The sequence below is a fragment of the Mizuhopecten yessoensis genome, unplaced genomic scaffold, assembly GCF_002113885.1.
Source record: "Mizuhopecten yessoensis strain PY_sf001 unplaced genomic scaffold, ASM211388v2 scaffold4599, whole genome shotgun sequence".
Classification (NCBI taxonomy): Eukaryota; Metazoa; Mollusca; class Bivalvia; order Pectinida; family Pectinidae; genus Mizuhopecten; species Mizuhopecten yessoensis.
The window spans coordinates 987,730-1,010,634 of NW_018405627.1; the positions used below are offsets into that span (position 1 = coordinate 987,730).

Below are 22,905 nucleotides of genomic sequence, written 5' to 3' on the forward strand. Positions count from 1 at the left end.
TCTCTTTTCACAACACCCTTTTGAGGAGGCATGCGCTTATACAAATATTATTGACCGAAGACAAATGAAAGACAAGCTTAGCGATGTACAGTGTGACGATTGGAATAACTTTCCCGGCGTTAGTTTCTATCCGATTAAATATGACGAAACCCTTTCTAAACATTTGATCTCCCTAGCCTAATCATTAGTATGTTATAAAAACAGGGTATAAACTATCCAATAAATGTTTACCCAAGAACTATTTCCACAGAGTAGATGTATCAACTTGCAGACAATAGAATTGTTCTGTGTTAACGGGACCTCTTCATCAAAAGCCGTACACACTTCAAACCATATTGCCCGATCTTATCACATTTTAACGGTTCTTGTTTGTTTGTTTGTACGTTTGTTTTTTGTAAGATTTCTGACATATTATGCAATCAGCCATAAATCAGTATACATTTTTTAACGATGCTGGCTAGTATCAAAGTGTAGTATCTCATGATTTTTTCTCTACTTAAGACTGGCATTTTTCTATACACAGATTTTGATACGAGTCTCCCTTCTTCCACACTTTATTATTGATGGAAAATATTTTGAACGTATCCTTTCTTATGCTATTTTAGAATGTTAACATTTCCCTAGATAATGTATCTTCATTTTCGCTTTCATATGGTTTGTATGGTTTTAGTATTTCGTTTTCGTTTTGTTTTTTGTTTTTGTTTTTGTTTTGTTCTGAAAATTGCCAGATGCATCCGGGAAAAATAAGATCTAACGACCAACAAAAAACTAAATAGTATCTATATGCTCTATACTTATGTTTCTTAGTTGGTCGTGAGATCTTATTTTTTCTATACTTACATACTTCACATCGACAATTAATCTTTTTTGTTAAATAAATATATATACAATGTAAATGGGTGAGTTGGTCACTCCTCCATATCACTTCGTCCGCTATTTAACTGCCAATGGCCATTTTTGGATTATATTTACTGTTTGTTTTTGTCACATCACAACAAGTATTGCATTACAATTCAGATGACCGTTACGGTCCACGAACCTCTTGTTTAAATAGATAGAAGCACAAGACATTATTGAACACGATTCTCCCTTCTGATACACACTACAGAATTAAGGGAGAATATTGTGGACGCATTATCTCCTTTTTATATATTACAACTGTAACACTACTCCAGAAACTCAAGAGAATATATTCATTTACGCATATTTTGTTGAAACTTCGATTGTCTCATTTATTTTAATATTCACATTGTTTATAAAATTGACTCGTTAAACTTAGTATGCAAGTATGATCCGTTCTACTTGGCTGCACCTTAAAGCGTAGCACCTTACTAAAATATTTTCAAAGATAATCTCTATTACTTGGAGGTATATAACCCTTTTGTATAACCTGAATTTGGCAGTTTGATGAGCGTAATTAAAACACGTTTTTCAGGGTCAGTTTAAAAGCTGTTTGCATGTAGCCTAGTACCTTTGTAAACAATTAACATATGTAGAGAGATAACATCAGAATGTTTAATATCTCGTTCAACATAAATTGAGAAAGTGAAAAAAAGGAATATTAACCAATAGTGATGAATATAACGACTTTAATCAACTCAAGCAAAAGACTTAATGATAAGAAACGTATATATTAACACTTTTCGGGTTCACAACGCTGAGAACAATAAACACGATAGAATCAGTTCAATTCACCTCAAAATATTTTATAGATGATACATTAGAACTACAATAAGACAGATGAGCAACTTATATGAAATATAAAACAATACATGAATTATCAAAAGGATGATATAGTAGAGAACATTACCTGTGTATTACATAATCATGAGGTACATTAAATATAAAGTGCATTTATTAAAAACAAAAAATTAAAAACAAAATATCAGTCAAACATCTCAACATATTTCCATATAAATTACACAATTTAAGTTGTATGAGGTATGAGTAGAAACAAAACCAATCGATTACAAGATATTCAATCATCATGCTGTTGCATATTGCAGAGTTATCTTCTCTTAGGAGCAGGTATTGATTGTTACGTCACTTGTTTGTGAGAATAACGTCATCAGTTTTTGAGAAAACGACGTAATTTTCTCACACAAACCAATGACGTAACAATCAATACCTGCTCCCAAGAGAAGATAACTCTGCAATACGCAAAGACGGAATAAGTTATAGTTAGCTAAGTGTAAATGTACATTATGTTTATATACAATGTTATCAGTTATTGGTACGTAACCTAATGTAGGAAAGTAATAGTATATCAATGAGGTACGTGATTTTGTATAAACATCTACGCTACTGTAGTTTGCAAACGTTCATTGTTAAACATGAATATACTCCAACAATCCATCCGGGCCTTTCATTTCATTCTCACCGGAATATACATATAATAAAATGCTGTCTCCTTGTATAATTTAGATAAGCAATATGTAGGTGTATGCAATTGAGTTATATGACATTCCTTAATATACCGCCACCATTGGGCTATCGCAGTGAACATATCATTGTGACAATCGGGAACCGACGGCACTTTCCGTAAATGTTTTCCTCGTTTACGGAAAGTCCCGACGGTTCCCAATTGATCGTTGTGAATGAATTAATGTGTATTACATATGCGCTGACAAGTAGAAGATACCACTGTCTTATTATGACCCTGGCGTTAAATTCTAAATAAACCAATTAACTGTAAATATGCGTTATTACAAAATAATAAAAATCATCAGTACTGCTTTAGTTTATATCAAACCATATTTTATTCATGTTAATTAACATATACAATTATAAAGACATTTCAAATACTGCTGTGCACTCACTGACACCGTTAAAGGTCAATTGATCTATCACTTAAAAGTTCGGAAAGTGACAAAGGGAGGCAACGGCGTCAACAGTAAGTGTGGTACATGTAGGAGCTATATATGCTTTGTTTCGTTATTATCCCATAACGATGTAACGGTGTTCATGTCTTGTTATTGCCCTTCGCTAGGTGACGCAGACGCTGTTACATGTAGCTAGGGCTGTTATCAAAGCAAAGCAAATTTTGGATTTAAATGTTTCAATCAAATATACTTACTTATTCAAAAACCAAGTACACAATGACGTTGGATACATCTGTCTTTTTACACAAAACATATGGAGAAATGACGGTCACTTTGCTAATTTGCACAATCCGCCATCTTGGATAAAATGGCGGCCATTTGGCCCATTCCGGATATTATTTGCCGGGATGTCAAATTTCCCTACACACCGTCTAAGTATGGGTTACAAGTTAATTAGTGCGATCCATTAAAAACTCGAGGTTCCTGGAGTAGATGAACTTTTGAAGCGAGGGCGCCTATATGTTCTATGCAATCGAATACTGGAAAACGACCAAATAGCCATTTTCTGCACTTTCGATCGAATTTTTCGATGCTATCTCCGTGATCTAGATAAGTTGCCGAGATTCGCTCGGTAACTTCCGGTTTAGAAAAACACAGTTTATGAGGTGTTTTAAGAATATTTGCAATATCCGAGGTTCCTGAAGCATTTGAAAAGTGGATTTTCTTCAATTTGACATAAAATCAAAGGGGCACCATAGGGGATTATGTAAAAACATCGTATTCTTCTGAAAGTGAAAGGAGTCTCCATGTTTTTGTGACACTCTATCGACTTGAAAGAGGTACGAAAAGGATTCATATAAAATATTTACTTATTCAATCCTTTCAGATAAACTGAATTTGATATATATTACTGTGGGTAGAAGTACAAGAATGCTATTGTACACGAATGGCCACATGATTTGAAAAAATAGCTTACATTAACAACTTCTCACTGATCTTACATGTTATTTGTAAATTATTTAATATTTCTTTTTAGTTATTTTTTCCAGAACATGCCGTGACATAAAGTTTGTCCCTGTTTCAGACAACGTTGTTAAATAAATGTGTAGACAATCTTTTATTCTAAGTTGGTATCACATATGAACGTACATGCTCGATCACCTCATAATTTGTATACGTCAAAATAGGAGCAAAAACGGATTTTCAGGACGAAAAATTAAAGCATAATGATACATGTACTTGAAGCTAATCCATGTTGTTATATTTTTTAATTTATAAGTCAATCCGTCTGCCTTATTGTTGAATGAGATATGTTAGTTTATCAGTCGTTCCAACTAACTTTATTTAAATTCAACATTTGAAAAAGAGCTGGTATTCCAGCCTAGCCTCCGAAATGATCATCTGAGACATATAAATGTAATCCTTCTCTCCGGGGCAGTCTTGTCCTCGTATTGCACCTTTCATCTGTTACATATAAATAAACATTGTCCTCAGTATATTAAGAAACATCCGTCAGCCCGTGATTATTCTGTCCTGATTGTTTTAGAATCTCTGTATCACCACGGACTTAGATTATCTAATTCCGTGGTGTCACGTATACTAACTGTACTACTGCAATATATATGAGATTGCAATAGTCATATTTGGTATTGTTTTNATTTTGTAGGTTAATGTTTCAAAACTAATATCTTAAATGTTTTCTTACATATAAATAAAATACGATTTGTATATAGTGTAGACGTAACAAGTACAAAATGCTCATTGTTTATGCTCCTTCATCGGAAGTATAGAATGTGCGAGAATGACAGCTGTCTGGCTATATATTCCATATTTTCCCTTATATTTAAGAAGTTATGTAACTCCCGTTCCTGTTATTTTTGATAAATCTTGTTCAATGTGACCAGTTGGTTAATTTTATTCTACAGATTTGTCTTAAAATACGCCGAAATCGTAACTAAAATGAGCCTGGGAACAAAAAAAAAATATGTTGGTTGCCATGGTGGCGCGGAAAAACTCTGATGATCACGTGATCAAACATGCTCCGCCCCTCATTAATATTCATGAGCAAAAGTGGCCCTCATTTCTCCATATGCTAAATACATGAAATAGAATCTAAAAGAAGAGTTGATTCTCTCTTCTGTCTAGCTTATGTGCCGAAGGAAATTAAACATGAACATTTATTTCCACATTGGATAAAATAAACACGATTGAAGGATCGATTAAATAGTTGGGTTTTTTTTCTTCAAATTCGGCATGGTTGCTAGGCGTGACTTTCCTGATATCCTGTCAAAAATAACACTAATGTCCCTAACATAACTGTTGTGAGAAAAATCCAGAAACAGTAAAAGTCAATAGCGGCAGAAACAGACATCCACGATATTGTAACAATGTCCTCGTCTTTGTCATCGACGGTGGACGTTTTCGTGACTGTATCTGTCGCCTGATCGACAACCTTTCGTCGGCGTCTTCGGCATTGGAGAACCAGACTGAATCTCACGAGACATTGCACCCATCCCGGGATTTCACGGGAACTGTCTCTAAAATGAATTCTTAGTTCAACTGCTGTTATCACAATTATTAAAGTACCTACAACTAAAAGAAATATAAGATACTTTCCTAAAAGAGACATGTATGACGAAACCGGAAGTGACGCACTTACAATTGTAAGAAACACCGCAAAGGCTAAATACACTGTCATACAGAAACCAAGTTTTTCACCACTATCTACTGGAATCGCAAATGTAAACACAGATAAAATTGAAAGCAGGAGAATTGGAGCCACGACATTGTATATATAGTACTGTGGTTTACGATCCATGTAGAGCGAAAACTTGACATTAGCATTGTTAGATTTAGATATGTAAGTTGTGGCACTGGTTTCAGTTAAATCCCATTCGCCATTCTCTTGATAGCTGTCTTCAGTCATCGCTGCAACTCCTACTCTGACCATGACGTCATCGACTTCGCTCGTCCAGACTCCGACGTTAATATCACATTTTTGTTTGTCGAAGGGAAAGTATGTGATGTCCATGGAACATTTTGTTTCAAAAATTTCGTACGGAACCCAGTAAACGGTTCCGTCGCTTTTGATATTAAGCAAGAGAAAGCTGTCACCTAGCTCCGTCATCTTCGTGAAGCCATTTTCCAATGCTATGTCGGGCCTCCACACTTTCGACTGTGGCACGAGGATCTGTTAAGACGAGCAGTCAGCAGATGTATTACATGTATATCAGGTTTAGTGAGTCGCAAATAAAAGTGTATTTTGGATTTATAAATGTTTACATTGATAAGGGTTCATTAGAAGCAATATAAATACTAAAATCAAAAATACGCCACTCGCTAGAATTATTGCTCAAACATTGAGTTATTTAATTGATGAAAAAATTAATGTTTATTATGCAATAGTGTGATGAGGTAGTTTATAAGGCATTGGATTTTTAGTTTTTGTTTTAAATCAAATATCTGACAAAAGGTGGGAGACGCATAAGGCGGGTATTTTGTTTCATAGGAGGATTACTTTCCTAAATGGCAAAAGACGTTGGAAATGTTTTCAGGTTGCAATACAAACCTATGGGCTTGTTAGAGTCGTGTGCTACGCCATGTCAATCGGTAAAGGATCGATCAGACATTGATCAGATTAAAAATGTGTGCATATTATGTCATATTTACACCTACTATTTAAGGAATCCCAAAAGACGAAACTCATAATAATAGATAATAATATTTCGAGGTTCTTATATACCGCTTTATCGCAACCTAGTTGGTAGGTTATCTGTGGTTGCAACCACTCGACTTTCTCGACTCCCTGGGGAGCATACAGCCAGAGCTGTCATTTCGGCGCTCATAGAGCTAGCATTCAACAATTCTAGCACTGCCCACACCACGTACTCATTTACAGTTGAGTAGACTGGAACAAGTGGAGTAAGTATCTTGCTCAGGGATACAACACAGTGCCGTGCCGTACCGTGCCGTGCCGTGCTGTGCTGTGACTCGAACCCGCAACCCTTTGGTCACGAGCCCGGCGTCCTACCACTAGACTACCGTGTCCTCTCGAAATTCCTAAACTAAAACAATACATACATATATACATAATTTGAAAGTGACAAATCGTCAGTACAAAAATGTCCATGTATGCCGTTGTATGGAGATTTTGACGTTGAAACTGACTTTCCAAACTTACGTGAGGCCAGTATTTAATACATTTAATACTGGACTAACTAAAGGACGAAAATCCAATGCCTTATAAGCTACCCCTACTTCATCGTAAAACTCAAACCAGCATATTTTCAAAAAACACTAAAATTCAACACTTTAGTTGTATGTATATTGATTGCAATAATAATCCTATGACAACAAACACACATGTATTCGGGAAAAAAAATACATTGATTTCCAAAACTCACATTTTGAAGTTTTGCATTAGGACCTGACGAATCATTAAGTTAACCAGACTTTGATCGACTTGGGTAAGATGACGTGAATATCGACGTCACGAATAAGTGTGCTTAATAAGGTTATACGAACCGAAGAGAGTCCTCCGTATGTCGCCGGGTCCCACATCAAGTGTTCGTCTGTCCAGAACAAAGTAAGGAATACTGTCGTTGTAAGTTTTTCCTCCACTTGGTCAACATCCGTTATACCTGCTAGGTTAAAGACGACAGTCACATACGTTGGATAGAACTGGTTGTAAGTCGGTCGGATTTCTTTGTTGTAAGATCCGGTGACAAATAACGCCGTCGTCAGGTTTTGGACGTCATCGAACGTCGATGCTGACGTCATTGAAGTCACAATGAAGATCACGCTGACTATTAAGATGCTTGTCACGTTATATTTAGACATGCTTGTAGTCAATACTTAAGAGGTATAATGGAAAGTGGTTAACAAATTTGTATATCTATGTTACCTAATTTGCATTGAGTAATGTATTTAATATCCGAAACTTTACGGGCATTACATAATTCTTATAAGAATAAAAAATAAATTGAAAGATTAGCACGTTTCGGTTATAATTTCATAAATAGAGGACTTATTCAACCATGCGTCCTGATTTATAAGTAATCTGGAAGTAAAAAAAAAGAAGATAAAATTAACAATTTATTAATCTACATTAGATACATAATTCGACACAATAGCTACTACCGCACAAAGTACTGGTGGATGTTTCTATACATTCCTCTATCATTAATATGATACCATAAAGAAATGTATACATATAATCAGATATTTATGTTTTGTTTTCTGTACTAAAACAAATGCTGATGCTATACAAAATGGAAACTGTTATTTACAAAAGAAATTGACATTTACTTACCATTGTGTTACAACCCGAGTGTTGGATTTCTCTAGCATAGAGTGCAATGAGCCGACAGTTCGCAAGCAGATAAAATAAAAACAGTATAATCTAAGAGTCATGTCTGAGGATCAATAGAGGGTTTTTTATTGAAGTTATTCTAAAATATGTTCTTAAATAAAAAAAATATATATATCTTGTTGATTTTTTTCTGGTAGAAATCTAGACAACCCTAACCGAGTTTTGATATATAGCATTTCAGACACGTTATAACTATAAGAATTTTATCAGATATATTTAGATTCCCATTTGAACCCCTTAAAGGATAATTAGTAATCCTGTTTTTTTAAATTGACGTATATGTACCTAAAACAGTCGATAATCCTATTTTCAATACAGTTGTACAGCTAGCATGAATTAAACCATTTTAATCCTGTTGATCAACACATACACAAGTTATATTTAAGATTATAGAGTTAGGAATCAACTGATTCAATGTCGATCCAGTTACTAGGTAGAGGTCACTCAAATCGTGTGACGGATCGGGCCTAACAACAGGGTCAATATATAGAATAAGCGGATTAATGGCACGTTTTACTGATTTATTATCTAGACTCGAAACACAGAATCAATAAAGCTTAATTATAGATAACAAATTTGGAGTAGTTCATTCTTCCTATTACATCCGTCTGGTCCCTTCTTCATCTCGTGATCGGTCGACGTCATTGGTTTTTAATGACGAATTTTGCAATCACTTAAATGCCATATATCACATGACAATGTTTGAAAACACTTCCAACATGTCTTTACATCCTTGCGAACCTGTCAGATTTCATTCCAATTGGAAGAGGTCACTAAGAATAAATGCGAGATGAAAGCAGTTTTAGGTCCCCGCACAATACTTATTGAGTGATCAATGACGTCATTAAGTTATGACGTCATAATACATTCTTTTTTTTAGTGTAGTATAACCACCTATATGTGTATAATACGTATACGCGCACCTGCCTATAGATAACTGACAAGTGAAACATGTTTGCTAGGAGGACATAAACAATTTAGATGAATAACTATATTCAATAATTTATATATAACCCAGCTCGACCATAGTCCGTAGTGTATCAAGATACCCAGACCACGAGAAAAGAAGGGGCCAGGGCTACGCCTTGTCCAGGGTCGGGTCCACGTGAGGGCGTAATGGGCGTACCCCCCCCCCCCCCCCCCTTTTCTAAAAAACAAAACAAAACAAAACAAAAATATCGTAATCTGCTTATATTGTTTTGAATATGGCAATTTATCATATTCATTAATTAAACACATAAACACCCTGATATTTTAACTATAACATATACATGCTCCAAGTCAGGAACCGTCACATAAGTGCATTTCACAATCATTTTGTTTTTTAGCCAAAAAAAGGTCCAACATTTTTTCGCATCGCTCCGCTCGGCGAAAGATTTAATTCTGCGCCCCCTCTTTCAAATATCCCAGAAACGCCCCTGTTGTCATATACAACAATATACATTGTGAGATACAATCGTGAAAAATATGTAAATATCAGATGAACACTGTAGATTTTAACATGTGTCGTACTGATAAACAGTGTGTACATATGCAGGTCGTTTCGACAGTAAAGTGTATGTAGATAATGCAGTTTTTATCAATTTGTCGAGCTAGGTACGTATTTATATCGGCGGTAGTAAGCGTAGGTGTATTTGAGCAACACCAGCCGGGGTACGTATGTATATATTTGGGTTTTGGGGTGTCGTCACGATTGCTCACAAAACACGATTTCCCAGCCGCATAAGGATTATAGGGGTTGAGAATTAAGGCGAAATAGGGTGGGAGGGTAGGGACATGAGACATTATGTCAGCTATATCTGGACCTAAACTAAGGTGTTCAGAGTAATACTGCACATTAAAGGGGTTCACTACCTAAAGCTTTTGCCCTGAACTCCTCAGTTCAGGTTTAAATATAGCTGTAACAAATTACCATGCCCCTATGGATGGAGTGATTTAATTTGTACATGTATTTTCCTAAAGGAGTTAATTTGAAAAGCGTTTATATACCGCCATAGTTTTGATATTGTTTAAATGAAAAATTGTGTAAATTTATTTCTGTTCTTCTAATTCGGGTCTGTTGACGGTGAATTGATGCAAAACATTCAGTTGTTCTTATAAATTTTCAGAGAAAAGAAGTTTTAACATCTTTATTTAAATGATGTTTAAGAAATCGAGTTAAAGTATTATAAGTGTAGCTTTACTGATGACTTTTACTTATTATAAACGATACCGGAGGGTCGGTATTGCGGTCGGTATGGCGAGATAATAGTTAGCAATCCAGATAATCTTAAAGTCCACTCGGAACTCCTCGGGTGTCTCGTTCTCAATTGACCGGAGGGGAGGCACCCGAGGTTAGCCGATCGTCTGCAAGGTGGCGGCGAGGTAAGTCATCGCCTGCCTGCAAGTACAGAATTATCCTGATATAAGTTGAGCAAATGCATTGCTTTGTATTCTGGTTCATTAAATAGTGGAGGATAATCGATTTTCTAGCCATGTTGTCTACAACGACGTAATAATAACGTCAGCTTCGGACAATGTATATCCAAACTACAAGAGTTATCTCTCTTTACCCAGTTCGGCGCGCTTTCCATTGTGATGACTTGCGCTGATGTGGGCCATTTTCTGCAATGGGACAAATTTACTAATACATACACATACAAGCATGGAGATAATTATTTAAACGTTTATTTGCTCAGATATATTATCATCATTCGTATTATATCTGGTGACAAGTCTATCTGTTGTTCTAATGATGAGTTCTGTTCATACTTGCCAACCTTTAGAAATTTCCTTGGTGAGATTTTGTATGCTCACAATTAAAAACATCAATAAAATTAATATATATATACACCTTAGAAACAAAATAGCTCTTTAAGATTAGTTTAGCAAATCTATTGGTTAAAGATATTGAATTTAAATGCCCAAACCCGGGAGTCTCCCTACTAAATAAAGAGAGCTAGTAAGTACGCGAGTCTGTATGCCACATACCTTGCACTTCGCCAACGTGTACACCACCGGTTTTCTGTATGATGAAATATAAAAATATAACATTTACTATAAATGTTATATATCTCAGGAGATAGAAGGTCATGCGTCTCCATGGATACATCTCACTGTCATGTTTCGCAATTGTCACTTAGATGCTATTGTTTTCGTTTTTGTGACGTTATAACATGGCATGACGTCACATACATGAATGGCGTCTATTTGGTTAATTATAAACTTTATTGAAGACAAAATACAGGTTAAGCTAAATAATAACTTATATTTCACATGGTCCTATGGCTTAGTTTACTACACGAGCTACGTACAAGATACAAATTTATTATTTAAACAAACATTATTTCTTAGAACATAGCTTCATTAAAAAACAGAATCTATAAAAGTGCATGCAAAAGTGTTTAAACAATTAAATGACATTTGCCTGATTAACATATATACCAATGTAACTAACAATAAAAAGTGACAGTTATATGCTAATATTGCATATTTTAAATCACATTAGGATGAATTAAGAAGTTCCCTAAGAATGCACCAGTCAGGGTTACGAAGTAGAACAATCAATGAGGTGTATAAGACACTTATATGTATTTTGGTGGAGAAAAAGAAAGAGATACAAAACTAATGTAGCATTGGGTGTTTTGGTTAGATTTTGTTGTCGTAGATATTCGAAAAAGTTTGATAGAATCGGATTTTTTTACCCTGTAGGCATGCAAATTATTTCCGCAGTACTTTGATTTGTTTCTAAAAACAATGTTTCGAATTGCAGTTACCATGTCAACTCCCCCTTTGAAGATTGTGGTTTGTGGTGGTGGAAACGGAGCTCACGTGTTTTCAACTTTAGCAGCCACGCGCGCAAACACTGACGTCAGTGTTCTCACAATATTTGAGGACGAAGCAGAGAGATGGACAAAATCCATGAAAGACGGTGTGATGGTATCCTTCACTGCAGCGTCGAACCAAGTGAAATCAAGACCGTCTTTAGTCACAAAAGATCCAGCAGCCGTGATCCCAAGAGCTGACGTCATAGCAGTAGTTGTACCATCTTACGCGCATGCTCCAGTCTTGCAAGCTATTCTCCCTTTCTGTAGACCAAACACATTCATCGTTGGTCTTCCGGCACATGCTGGTTTTGACTTCCAGTTTACACATATTTTTGGAAGCAAAGCAAAAGAATGTACTCTAGCTGTATTTGAGACATTACCTTGGGCATGTCGAATAATTGAATATGGTGCCCATGCGCAGGTTCTTGGGACAAAAGAACGAGTAGGTGCCGCGTTGTTACAGGGGGAAAACAGCAACGTCCCATTTGACTGCATTGCCACACTTCAACAACTGATTGGGGACAAGCCGAAGCTGAAAATGGTACAAAACAGTCTCGTCGTAAATCTGATGGCTAAAACTATGATACATCCACCAATTATGTACGGGAAATGGAGAAATTGGGATGGAAAACCAGTCAAGCAGAAACCTCTCTTTTATCAGGGAATGGATGACGCCCAGGCAGATTTGTTGACTCGAGTTAGCGACGAAGTCTTGCTCATCTCCCAAACAGTCAAAGACAAATGCAACAAAATTGTCCTTGACATTTCACCGATTACTCACATCCAAGATTGGATAAAGGAATATTACGGCGACCAGGTGAAGGACGGAAGTTCGCTGAAACTCTCATTCCAGACGAACCAGGCGTACAACGGCCTTGTTCATCCACTGAAAGACGCAGAGGACGGGGGCTACGTTCCGGACTTCTCATATCGATACGTTCGTGAAGATGTTCCGTTCGGATTGGTCGTACTGAAAGGAATTGCCGAGATCGTCGATGTATCCACTCCGGCTATGGATACTGTGATCAGTTGGGCGCAAGAGAAACTAGGGGCGGAGTATATTGTTGGAGCCGAGCTCAAGGGTCGTGACTTATCACAGACAAGGGCTCCGCAAGTGTTTGGTATCCAAACAGTTGACCAACTGATGCTATCCAATTAGTCATACTTTTTCAAACGTATTATGATTTACTACGCTAAACAGATCTGTAGGCAGAAACACAAAATGAATTTGTTTTTATTCTACACATTGCATCCCCGATACTCCAAGGGTTATGCTGACTTTCGCTCTCTGCACCCCTGGAATATGGCATAGCAAATTCGAAGTCTCAGTGTGCACCACCTTGTGAATGAGACGAGCGAGAAGATTAGTTTGATCCATTGATGTACATCAAACAAATCTCTCGGTCGCGTCACTGTAAATTGACTGGCTTTATAGTCGAGAATAACGCTTTGTATAGCTTCAATCTAGAGTGTTCCTATGATGCAATAATCATTTGGTCTTTGGTTTTGATTATTTCTGATTGATTGAATAATTACGACATAAGAAGTAATGCGTGATATTTTTATTATCATTATTTTTAAGTTACTAATGTATAAATAACAATTTACAAAACATCTTAAAAACGTCTTTGTTGTCAAAAGAAATGAGAGGTTGAGACGACGATTACGTTCTTGTATTACCGTATACACATTAATAAAACTGTTTAAGTTTTTACATAAACGGCCGATTTTTGTCGAGTTGACATCTGTTTTTTAAATAAACGGCATAACAAGCATTTATATATATATAACATATAGCATTGATGGAACATTGTCAACATTGACCATTGATAAAACTGAAGCCTATAAGTTATGGAATTTAGCACGATTACCACTGACAATATTTCTTTCCTTTTTTTTGGAATTTGTCTTGAGGTAAAAAAATACTTATTTGAAATATCTTAACTGTGTCATTAGACCAATGGATCATGACACAGTTGATTCTCGCCAATTGTTGTTAAAGTAAAATGATCAATCTAGACAGAAAGCCACAGACCTTTCCTAATTAAATTTAAGCAAGAGTGAAGGAAAGAAGATACGTTTCCTCTTATCAACTTGTCCGATTGTATTATAACCAAAATGATATCCTTAATCCTTAATAAACTTAAAGTAAGTATGATAAGGTCAATAGCAAAATGGATACAAGAAGGGCAAGAGTAGAGAAATAAAATGGTAATGTTATAACAAATCAGTCTGAAATATTAAAAGAAATTGAACTCTTCTATAAAAACTTTTAAAAAATGATAATATACACGATGAAGACTTAAATATGTTATTAAATGATTAGAATGTGCAAAAACTATCGGATATTGATTCTGAAGCTTTAGAAGAACCATTGGACATTATTGAACTTGCAAAAACTTTAATGAAAATGAAAATCAACAAAAGTCCAGGATCGGATGGTTTCACAGCTTTTTTTTTTTTTTTTTTTTTTTGGAAAAGCATTGGACATTTTATTGAAAGATCTATACATTTTGGTTTTAAGATAACAAACCCATCTGAAACACAAAAACAAGGAATAATAACATGTATACCAAAGGGAGATAAATCTAGAATTTATTTTGAAAAATTGGAGACCGATAACATTACTTAACATTGTATATAAAATTGCTTCAAGTTCAATTGCTAATAGAATGAAAAATCTTTTAAAGAAATTAATCAGTACTGATCAGACAGGCTTTATTCCGGGGAGATATACTGGCGAAAACACTAAGACTGATCTATGATATTATACATTACACAGAGGAAAATAATTTACCAGGACTTTTATTACTAATTGATTTTGAAAAAGCATTTGACTCTATCTCATGGATTTTTATCAGTAAAACACTTGACTTTTTTCAATTTTGGTAAAAATGTAATTAAATGGATCAACTTATTCCAACATGATTCCAAATCAGCAGTAGTTCAAGGTGGCAATTTGTCAAACTTTTTTAATATTGAGCGTGGGTGCAGACAAGGGGATCCAATATCGCCATACATATTCATTCTCTGTGCTGAAATTTTATCGATTATATTGAGAAATAATAAAAATACCAAAGGTATAAAAATAAGAGATAAGGAGTTTTTACAACACGCAGATGCATATGACACCACAGTCATACTAGATGGCACTAGATTATCTCTAAATTCCACTATTTCAGACTTAAATAAATATGCCAGAATTTTAGGACTGAATTTAAATATTTTAAAAACCCAAGTGATTTGGACTGGCAACTGAATATAATTCATTCCGCATACTATTTTAGCAATTGTCCTGTCAAATTAGACATAAAGATCGTACATCTAATTTTTCTCCTTAATATGACATATAACAGCAATTATAATGTCAACGTGTCTGAGAAATTGGGTAGGATTTTCAAATGTCACAGTTTACTTTTAGTCAGGTTTGATATTTTTGTATTTCGTATCCGATGATATGATGTTCCGTATACAAGAAAATGATAACCTTACACGGATGATATTTGAACTGAACGTTACTATATTAAATTGATCAAGACAAGTTCATAATAAATCAACAGTAGGCTGAAACAGTTAGATTATAGCTTGATTGTAGATATAGGGACCGCAGTACCAAATGATTTTCCATTGACGATAGTGTTAACGTTTACCACTGTCCTGGTTAAATGGGGTTATCCACACTGGTTTACGTGCCCTCATTTTGAAGAATATCATCTCACACAACTGTAAATAAAATATTTAAAAATTCTGCCTATTTGAACTTTTTGTATATGGGGGCCGCCATTTTGTATAGATTTTTTTTTTATACATTTTACATCTATATGTATTGCTCAACCCACACATAAAACTTTTGAAACTTCTGCCACCTAAATATCCAACCAACAGGCCCCGAGGCATCTTCTGCCCAAAAGGGAAAACCCCACAATCTATTTTTGATTTGGTTCCGTGGTCCCTATATATGACCTTGTTACAGGAGAGGAATAAATAAGTTGGCATATCTTGTGTCCAATCATTTTGTACATATTTATGCAATATAATTTAAAATCGGCAAACCTACCAAATATACACGTAGAAATTTACATATGCACGACATGAACGTTGAGGTTGTTTTAGTAAAACCCATAAAAGAATGTGTATGTACAGGGACATTGAATACATTTTCATAAAACTAAACCCTGTACTAGCAGGCACAGCAACAGTAAACCCCGCAATTAAAAAACCTAGATATTCGTAACGAAAACGAATCTGAACATAATATTCAAGCAAGTTGTTGTAGCGCTACAAAGACACGGTGGAGTTTTAGACACTTAAGCCACACTCAGACATTTTCACGCAATATGAGGTAATATCATCAACCGTTAACACAGTTTCATTTCATTATAATTACACTATGGTATTAAAAAATCAAAAACATCTTCAACTCTCACATGCAAGATGAATAAGTGTTAACGAGTCCGAGAGCATATTCAGACAAAGGACAAAAAACAACAAAATAGAAAATAATTTACATGTGTTTTTGTCCGCAAGTAAAACAGTATAAGCAAAATATTTAATAAGATTCATCAGTTTGGAAATACTTTACATCGCAGTTTTACATTACGCATGGACTGGACCCTTTGTCATAGCTTGACAAATGGACCAGTCGGGCTTGAAGCGTTGCGACACGTTTAATACGTACATTGTTTGTGTATAAAGTAAAACTTCGATATTCGTATAAGCAAAAGTAAACATATCAAAAGAAATTGTTAATTTAAGTCATATACAATGTTTAAGCTTTCAAGAATCAACATACTGATTCAGCTATATTCATTCAATAAAATAAAAACATAAATAAAAATTGTACACAGTCTGGAACAGTGAAAGGAAAAACAGAAAGCAGGTGTTTAAAGATACATTGAAGAATTATCAGAAAATATTCAAGCAAGTGCAATTAAGTTAAATCACATTGTGCCATGCTCCTTTCACATACATTGCTATTACTGACATTGCTTGGTGGGCTCTGTTGACTTTTGGGGGCAATAGAGGAGCATGTTATAACACCATTAGCTCTTATTTTGGTGCGCCTCAAACACGTACAATGGGGAGAGCGTGTTTCCAACACAATCAATTACGCAGTGATGTGTGTCTCACCTAAAATAGTCTAGTTGTTTGTGTAGCCAACACTTATGATGGCGTAGTTGTCTCTCTGTGTGTGTGTGGGTGGGTGCGTGTGTGTTTCCAAAACTTACGATTGTGTAGTAGTGTGTATGTGTGTATGTGTGTGGGTGTGTATGTGTGTATGTGTATGTGGGTGTGGGTGTGTTTCCAAAACTTACGATTGTGTAGTAGTGTATGTGTGTTTTCAACACCTACTATATGTTAAGTTGTAGTTGTTTGTGTCTGACACTAACGATGGTGTAGTAGTGTGTATGTGTGTGGGTGAGTGGGTGCTTGTGTGTTTCCAAAACTTATGAGTGTGTAGTAGTGTGCATTTGTGTTGGTGTATGCGTGTTTCCAAACTTTACGGTTGTGTAGTAGTGTGTATGTGTGTGGGTGTATGTGTGTGGGTGAGTGGGTGCTTGTGTGTTTCCAAAACTTACGAGTGTGTAGTAGTGTGTATGTTTGTGGGTGTATGTGTGTTTCCAAACCTTACGATTGTGTAGTGTATGTAGTGTATGTGTGTTTCCAAACCTTACGATTGTGTAGTGTATGTAGTGTATGTGTGTTTTCAACACCTACTATGTTGTAGTTGTTTGTGTCCGACACTAACGATGGTGTAGTAGTGTGTATATGTGTGGGTGTATGTGTGTGGGTGTACATCCATCCATGTGGGGTTTTTTGGTATCCACTTCCGGTCCATTTTCGTCCTGGATTACCTTTTCCGGCATTTGGTCAACACTCCTTTGTCGACAAGTACGGCATTGTAAGAAAGGACTGGATCTCACAAGACCTTGGACACAGCCAGGTATTTCACGGGAACTTTCTCTGAAATGTATCCGTAGCTCCAATGTGCTAATTATCACAATAAGTGTTCCTATCACTAGGAGAAATAAAAGGTATTTCCCGAGGAGCGACAGTACAGACGAAACCGGAAGTGACGCACTTACAAACACAGCGAAAGCTAAATACACTGTCATACAGAAACCAAGTTGTTCGCCACTCTCTAACGGGATCGCAAATGTGAACACAGATTGAAGTGAAAGCATAAGGATGGGAGACACAATATTATACATGTAGTATTGTGGTTTACGCTGTATACTGATTGAGAAAATTATCATAGAGCTTTGAGTTAATATAAAGGTTTCGGCACTGTGTCCAACTAAATCCCATTCGCTATTTGCCTGGAAATTTGTCAAACTAATGGCGAATTTGCTTAGCCTTACAATCACTTCTTCTATTTCACTGGTCCATACTCGAACGTTGATAGCACATGTTTGCTTGTCAACGGGGACATACTCCACATCCATCGTACATTTCGTCTGAAACACCTCGTACGGTTCCCAGAGAAGAGATCCATCACTTAGAACACTAATCAAGACAAAACTATCACCTAGAGCCTTCATCTTGGTGAAGCCATTGTCCAATGCCATGTCGGGAGTCCACACTTCAGTCTGAGGTATTAGGAGCGACTAATATGGGGAACCCCCTGCAGAATTGGGGATTTGCTTTGGTGGCCTCTATTTGGGTACACAAAAGCGACCAAAAGAAATCTGCTGCGCCCATTGTAGTATTTTGGATTTTTGTCTTTCTTTCTACTTTTAACTACCTTTTATTTCCTAGCACCTTGCTTGGCAACCCCTCACTTTTGGCTTTAATGTTGAGCGTTCGCCCAGGTGAGGAAGGCAATGGGTTCTGTCCCCAGGCCAGGACATACCAAAGTCCTTAAAAATTGTAGTTGTTATTCCCTGCTTAACGTTCAGCATAAAGGGGAATGGCAACAACTGGTTCACCCGTTGTCAGTATTATGTGACCTGGCGGAATGCTGTGCTTGGTTCCTTCGGCATGGCATTTCAGTGAGATAGCACTATAATATAAAGTCGGCATCAGATCCGCGCTATCACAAGAAGGCGAGCACACCAACATATCCTGTCTCCTGCATACACACACGCAAGCACGCATACACAAAACACATGGAGACACGTCCTCAAATGACCTTAGCTGTTAATAGGACGTTAAACAAAAGTAAACCAAACCAAACCAAATTCCATAAAATGTAAGGCATATATGACGTCACTTTTTTTACGTTTAGTGTTATAGCGTGTCGACACTATGCGACATTTATTTACGTTTAGTGAAACAGTGTGACGTCACACTGTCGTTTATTAACGTTTAGTAAAACAGTGTGACGTCATAATGTCGTTTATTTACGTTTAGTAATAAGGTGTGAAATGGGTAAACATGTTACCCGTCGTCGTGACTGCCTGCAGTATTAGAGAGCGACACTCTGTCAAGTATGCGTTAAGTGCTACAGGGTGTCGTTACAATATCATTGGTTTATATTAAATGTTACAGTCGAGAGGAAAAACATCATGTGTAATACTTTATTTTCACTCTCGTTATTTGCTTATTAAACCTTAAAGAGGAACATTGAATTATTGGCATTGATGTATTTAGGTACACTTTAAAATGTGTATGTGGGTGTTTGACATCTTGAATTGAATATCGCCCCTCCCAAAACCTGAACCTTTGGTTTAGTTTGTTTGTGTCATTTAAGGACGTGCCAGGATTTTGTGGTAGAGGAAAGCCGGAGTTCCCGGAGATAAACCACCGACCTACTGACCTTCCCTGGCGACTGCCACCCGGAAATGTTGTATGCTTCACATTATTGTAATGTTTTATCGTAGGGCACCAATGTAAAAATTGAAACTTTCTTTTTAATATATTCAATTATATTGGAAGGGCTGTGCATATATTTCGAAAAGTGACGTTTCGATGACTAGTACGGTATATGTACTCTGTCACCTTCATCAGACAAATGTGTAAAGCTGCACTGGTCATTTGTCTGATGAAAGTGACAGAGTACATACCGTACTAGTCATCGAAACGCCACATAGAAACACTAATTGGTTGTGTAACAAGAAACTTTTCAGAATCCATATACTTACCAACACGAAATAAATGTTTAGAAAGTGCTGTGCATATAGTTTTATGTTGATCGGCTGGATCACGAAATGTTACCCTGACAACATAAATGTTAGAATTAATACTCACCTTTGCTTCACCGCCATATAAATCTGGATCCCATACAAGATTATCGTCGTTCCAATTTAGGCTTACAGAGGCAGTAGTGGTGAGGTTTTCCTCCACAACGTTAATTTCCATGATTCCTACAAGGTTTAATCTCGTCTCCACAAATACCGGTGTATTATGATCCTTAACGGGGCGTGTGAACTTATTGTAAGAACCTTTGGTGAAAATATCCTGCCATAGTTTCTTAACGTGGTCAATTGTCTCCTCTGACGTCACAAACACGATGTAATGACCAACAATAAACTGCAAAGTTAGACATGTGAAGACTTTCCCAAGAACGGACTGAGGCATATTTGCTTTGATGAAGACTGTTTACAAACAAAATAGTAATCGCAAGATCAAAACGGATATTTATTTACCAATTTTATCTGGCACGGGTTAAATGATTTTTTTTGTAGAAAATCGTCCCAGGGATGGATCGATTGATTTTAATTTCAGTAGCTTATGGTACAAATCTCATTAACCAATGTTTTCGCTGGATTTTGATTTGTTTGAGACACTCGTCGTACCTATCCTGGTTGTGAATGTTGCAGTCTGAAAAATGAAACAGGTCAATATTTCATATCAAAATATTTCATGTAAATCTTCTTATCAAAGCCCTGCGTATACATATCTATACCTGGTTATCTGTGTAAATACTTGTGTCTGCCACTGCACGTGTTGTTAATTAATAATATTAAGGTTCTAAACTATTTAGGAGCAGTGTATTTGCGATCTGGCGGCACCTGAGAACAACATTCTAGAAGGAAATGAATTCAGGAGGCTGTACCAATCGGGAACCGTCGGCCCTTTCCGCCCTTTCCGTAATTCGGAAAGTGCCGACGGTTCCCGATTGGAGGCTGTAATAGACACGTGAAGTGATGATGAACAGTCGAAAATGTGAACATTTGGTTCAGTGAACAGCCGTGACTAGTGCCATCAGTTTAGGGAAATAACACTCCCACGATCTCATACTTAGTTTATAATCCTTTATTTGTCTCCTTCTGTGTCTCTCTCACATTCTTTCACTTCGCGTGCTTTAACTTTTATTCTCAAACTCAGACTCAGGTATTGGTAACTTATTCAGTAAATAAATGTTGTAAATGTACGTTATAAAATGTGATTGAAAAAAAAATCATCTAAGTTTGAAAACTTGCGCCCAAATCCCACTGTAAATGTTTTGCAATAAAATATGCATAAATGAATAATCCGTTATCGGTGGGATTTCCCAGTCGCGTATAATAGCAGTGGGCTAAATGTCAAAGAAATGGCTACGATTTGTCCTTAATTAATTTTATTTTAAGGAATTAAAAACTGTTAATTAATTAAGGGCACCGCAGACTTTAGTAAAAAGTTGTTGATAAAGCTATAGTTGTTTGAAATGTGAAAGTGGAGCTTCTGATCTATGTTTATTTTTTTGTAATTTTCATTTCAAATATTGAATTTTCATTCAAAATAATAGTTAATAAGACTTACATACATTGACCATTTAATTAATTGGCTACCTAAATTCATAATTATAATATAATTATATGTATATTTTTTGCCTCCTGTATAGTATTGATATGGAGATGGCTTATATAGGCTGTGCCTGTTTGCCCAATCCCTTTGACAAGTTGTCATTTTCGTCAATAAAAATTGTTGAAATTAAATGAGAAAATTTCAAACGTTCGCGAAAAAAGCGACGGAAGAAATAGAAAAATATATTATGGAATTTTCGGTATTACCCGTCATTCACTTGCATGTACAATGAATGCTATTTTGTTCTACACATTTTTAGATCTTACTTACCACATACGTATATATCTTCTACTGTATTTCCTGGAACATGTATAATGATGTCTTCTGTTTGCCAGACTCTTCATATATCCATTTTATATATATAGTGCCGCGCCTTCGGTTTCATTAAAGGCATATGAACGACTGTCAAGTCTACGGCAAGTGAATGATCAAAAACAGCTTTTAACTGGATGTTGAGATAATTTAAGTGAGTGATGTTATCAATATATTCAAGTACATATGTTAAGCATTGTATCCGTGTCATATATATATATATATCGATTTACGGTAACAGACATCAAACACTGTATTACAATCATCGATATATTCGTCATGATTTAAGAGATAGTTAAACATTAGAAGCTTTTAGCTTCTTACCGAGTCCTTTTTGTATAATTTATTAATTGTCCTGCTTTTCCTTCGTAATAAAATATATATTTACTAAACAAACATTCGTTAATTCTGTCAATACTCGACAGACAACTCATCAAATATATAGTAGTTTTATTCTTTTGCTAACTAGAAATAGTCACGAAATCGATCGACCGATTGTTTAAAAATACAAAACTGACCAGGACCATATATGTACAGTGGCCATACTGTAATAGAATATATTGTTTGTAGCTTTTTAACCCTTTCACCACTGTAGACTGTAATGGACTCGTCCAGATCAATACATGGTAGAGTCTACTAAAGTTACATAGGGGTGAAAGGGTTCACGTTAACATCGTCTCGCCCAACAGTTCAATCTCGATAGTGATGAACAAACTTAATCATGACTATTCGGAGTAGAAGTTAATGTTTACCTAGCTAATGGCCGTCCCAGATATATATAACTATAATCTAAGTAGTAATTGGTTAGTGTGCTCCTGTCACGTGCAGCTGTCCAAGAACATTTCGTCTGGTCTGACGGCTAACT

The 22,905-nt window shown here is 36.0% G+C and overlaps 3 protein-coding genes across 5 annotated transcripts; 1 reads left to right on the top strand and 2 right to left on the bottom strand.

Moving 5' to 3' along the window:
- Positions 1 to 4,504: 4,504 nt before the first annotated feature.
- LOC110449359 (neuronal acetylcholine receptor subunit alpha-6-like) lies at positions 4,505 to 7,630 on the bottom strand. Its single transcript, XM_021496178.1, has 2 exons — positions 7,347 to 7,630; positions 4,505 to 6,012 (listed from the first exon to the last, which is right to left on the bottom strand). The coding sequence occupies exons 1-2, from the start codon at positions 7,599 to 7,601 to the stop codon at positions 5,083 to 5,085; spliced, it is 1,185 nt and encodes a 394-aa protein (XP_021351853.1). The 5' UTR covers positions 7,602 to 7,630; the 3' UTR covers positions 4,505 to 5,082.
- A 2,148-nt stretch (positions 7,631 to 9,778) lies between these two features.
- On the top strand, positions 9,779 to 15,011 carry LOC110449403 (opine dehydrogenase-like). 3 transcript variants are annotated; one of them, XM_021496259.1, is made up of 2 exons: positions 9,779 to 9,789; positions 11,945 to 15,011. In XM_021496259.1, exon 2 carries the CDS (start codon positions 11,950 to 11,952, stop codon positions 13,156 to 13,158), a length of 1,209 nt encoding a protein of 402 aa, XP_021351934.1. In that variant the 5' UTR covers positions 9,779 to 9,789; positions 11,945 to 11,949; the 3' UTR covers positions 13,159 to 15,011. The 3 variants fall into 3 exon arrangements, with proteins under 3 accessions (XP_021351934.1, XP_021351933.1, XP_021351932.1); XM_021496258.1 differs by lacking the exon at positions 9,779 to 9,789 and adding an exon at positions 9,796 to 9,846; XM_021496257.1 differs by lacking the exon at positions 9,779 to 9,789 and adding an exon at positions 10,514 to 10,557.
- LOC110449394 (acetylcholine receptor subunit alpha-1-B-like) lies at positions 14,519 to 20,519 on the bottom strand. The gene is made up of 3 exons (XM_021496248.1): positions 20,190 to 20,519; positions 18,362 to 18,589; positions 14,519 to 14,536 (listed from the first exon to the last, which is right to left on the bottom strand). Exons 1-3 carry the CDS (start codon positions 20,517 to 20,519, stop codon positions 14,519 to 14,521), a joined length of 576 nt encoding a protein of 191 aa, XP_021351923.1.
- Between the last annotated feature and the right edge of the window lie 2,386 nt (positions 20,520 to 22,905).

Excerpts from the sequence above, each read along its gene's own strand:
- LOC110449359 (XM_021496178.1), bottom strand. The coding sequence starts at position 7,601 with ATGACGTCAGCATCGACGTTCGATGACGTCCAAAACCTGACGACGGCG. Across the intron at positions 6,013-7,346 it reads CATACGGAGGACTCTCTTCG|ATCCTCGTGCCACAGTCGAA; the intron begins GTTCGTATAACC and ends TCGTCTTAACAG.
- LOC110449394 (XM_021496248.1), bottom strand. The coding sequence starts at position 20,519 with ATGCCTCAGTCCGTTCTTGGGAAAGTCTTCACATGTCTAACTTTGCAG. Across the intron at positions 18,590-20,189 it reads TATATGGCGGTGAAGCAAAG|ACTGAAGTGTGGACTCCCGA; the intron begins GTGAGTATTAAT and ends CTAATACCTCAG.
- LOC110449403 (XM_021496259.1), top strand. The coding sequence starts at position 11,950 with ATGTCAACTCCCCCTTTGAAGATTGTGGTTTGTGGTGGTGGAAACGGA.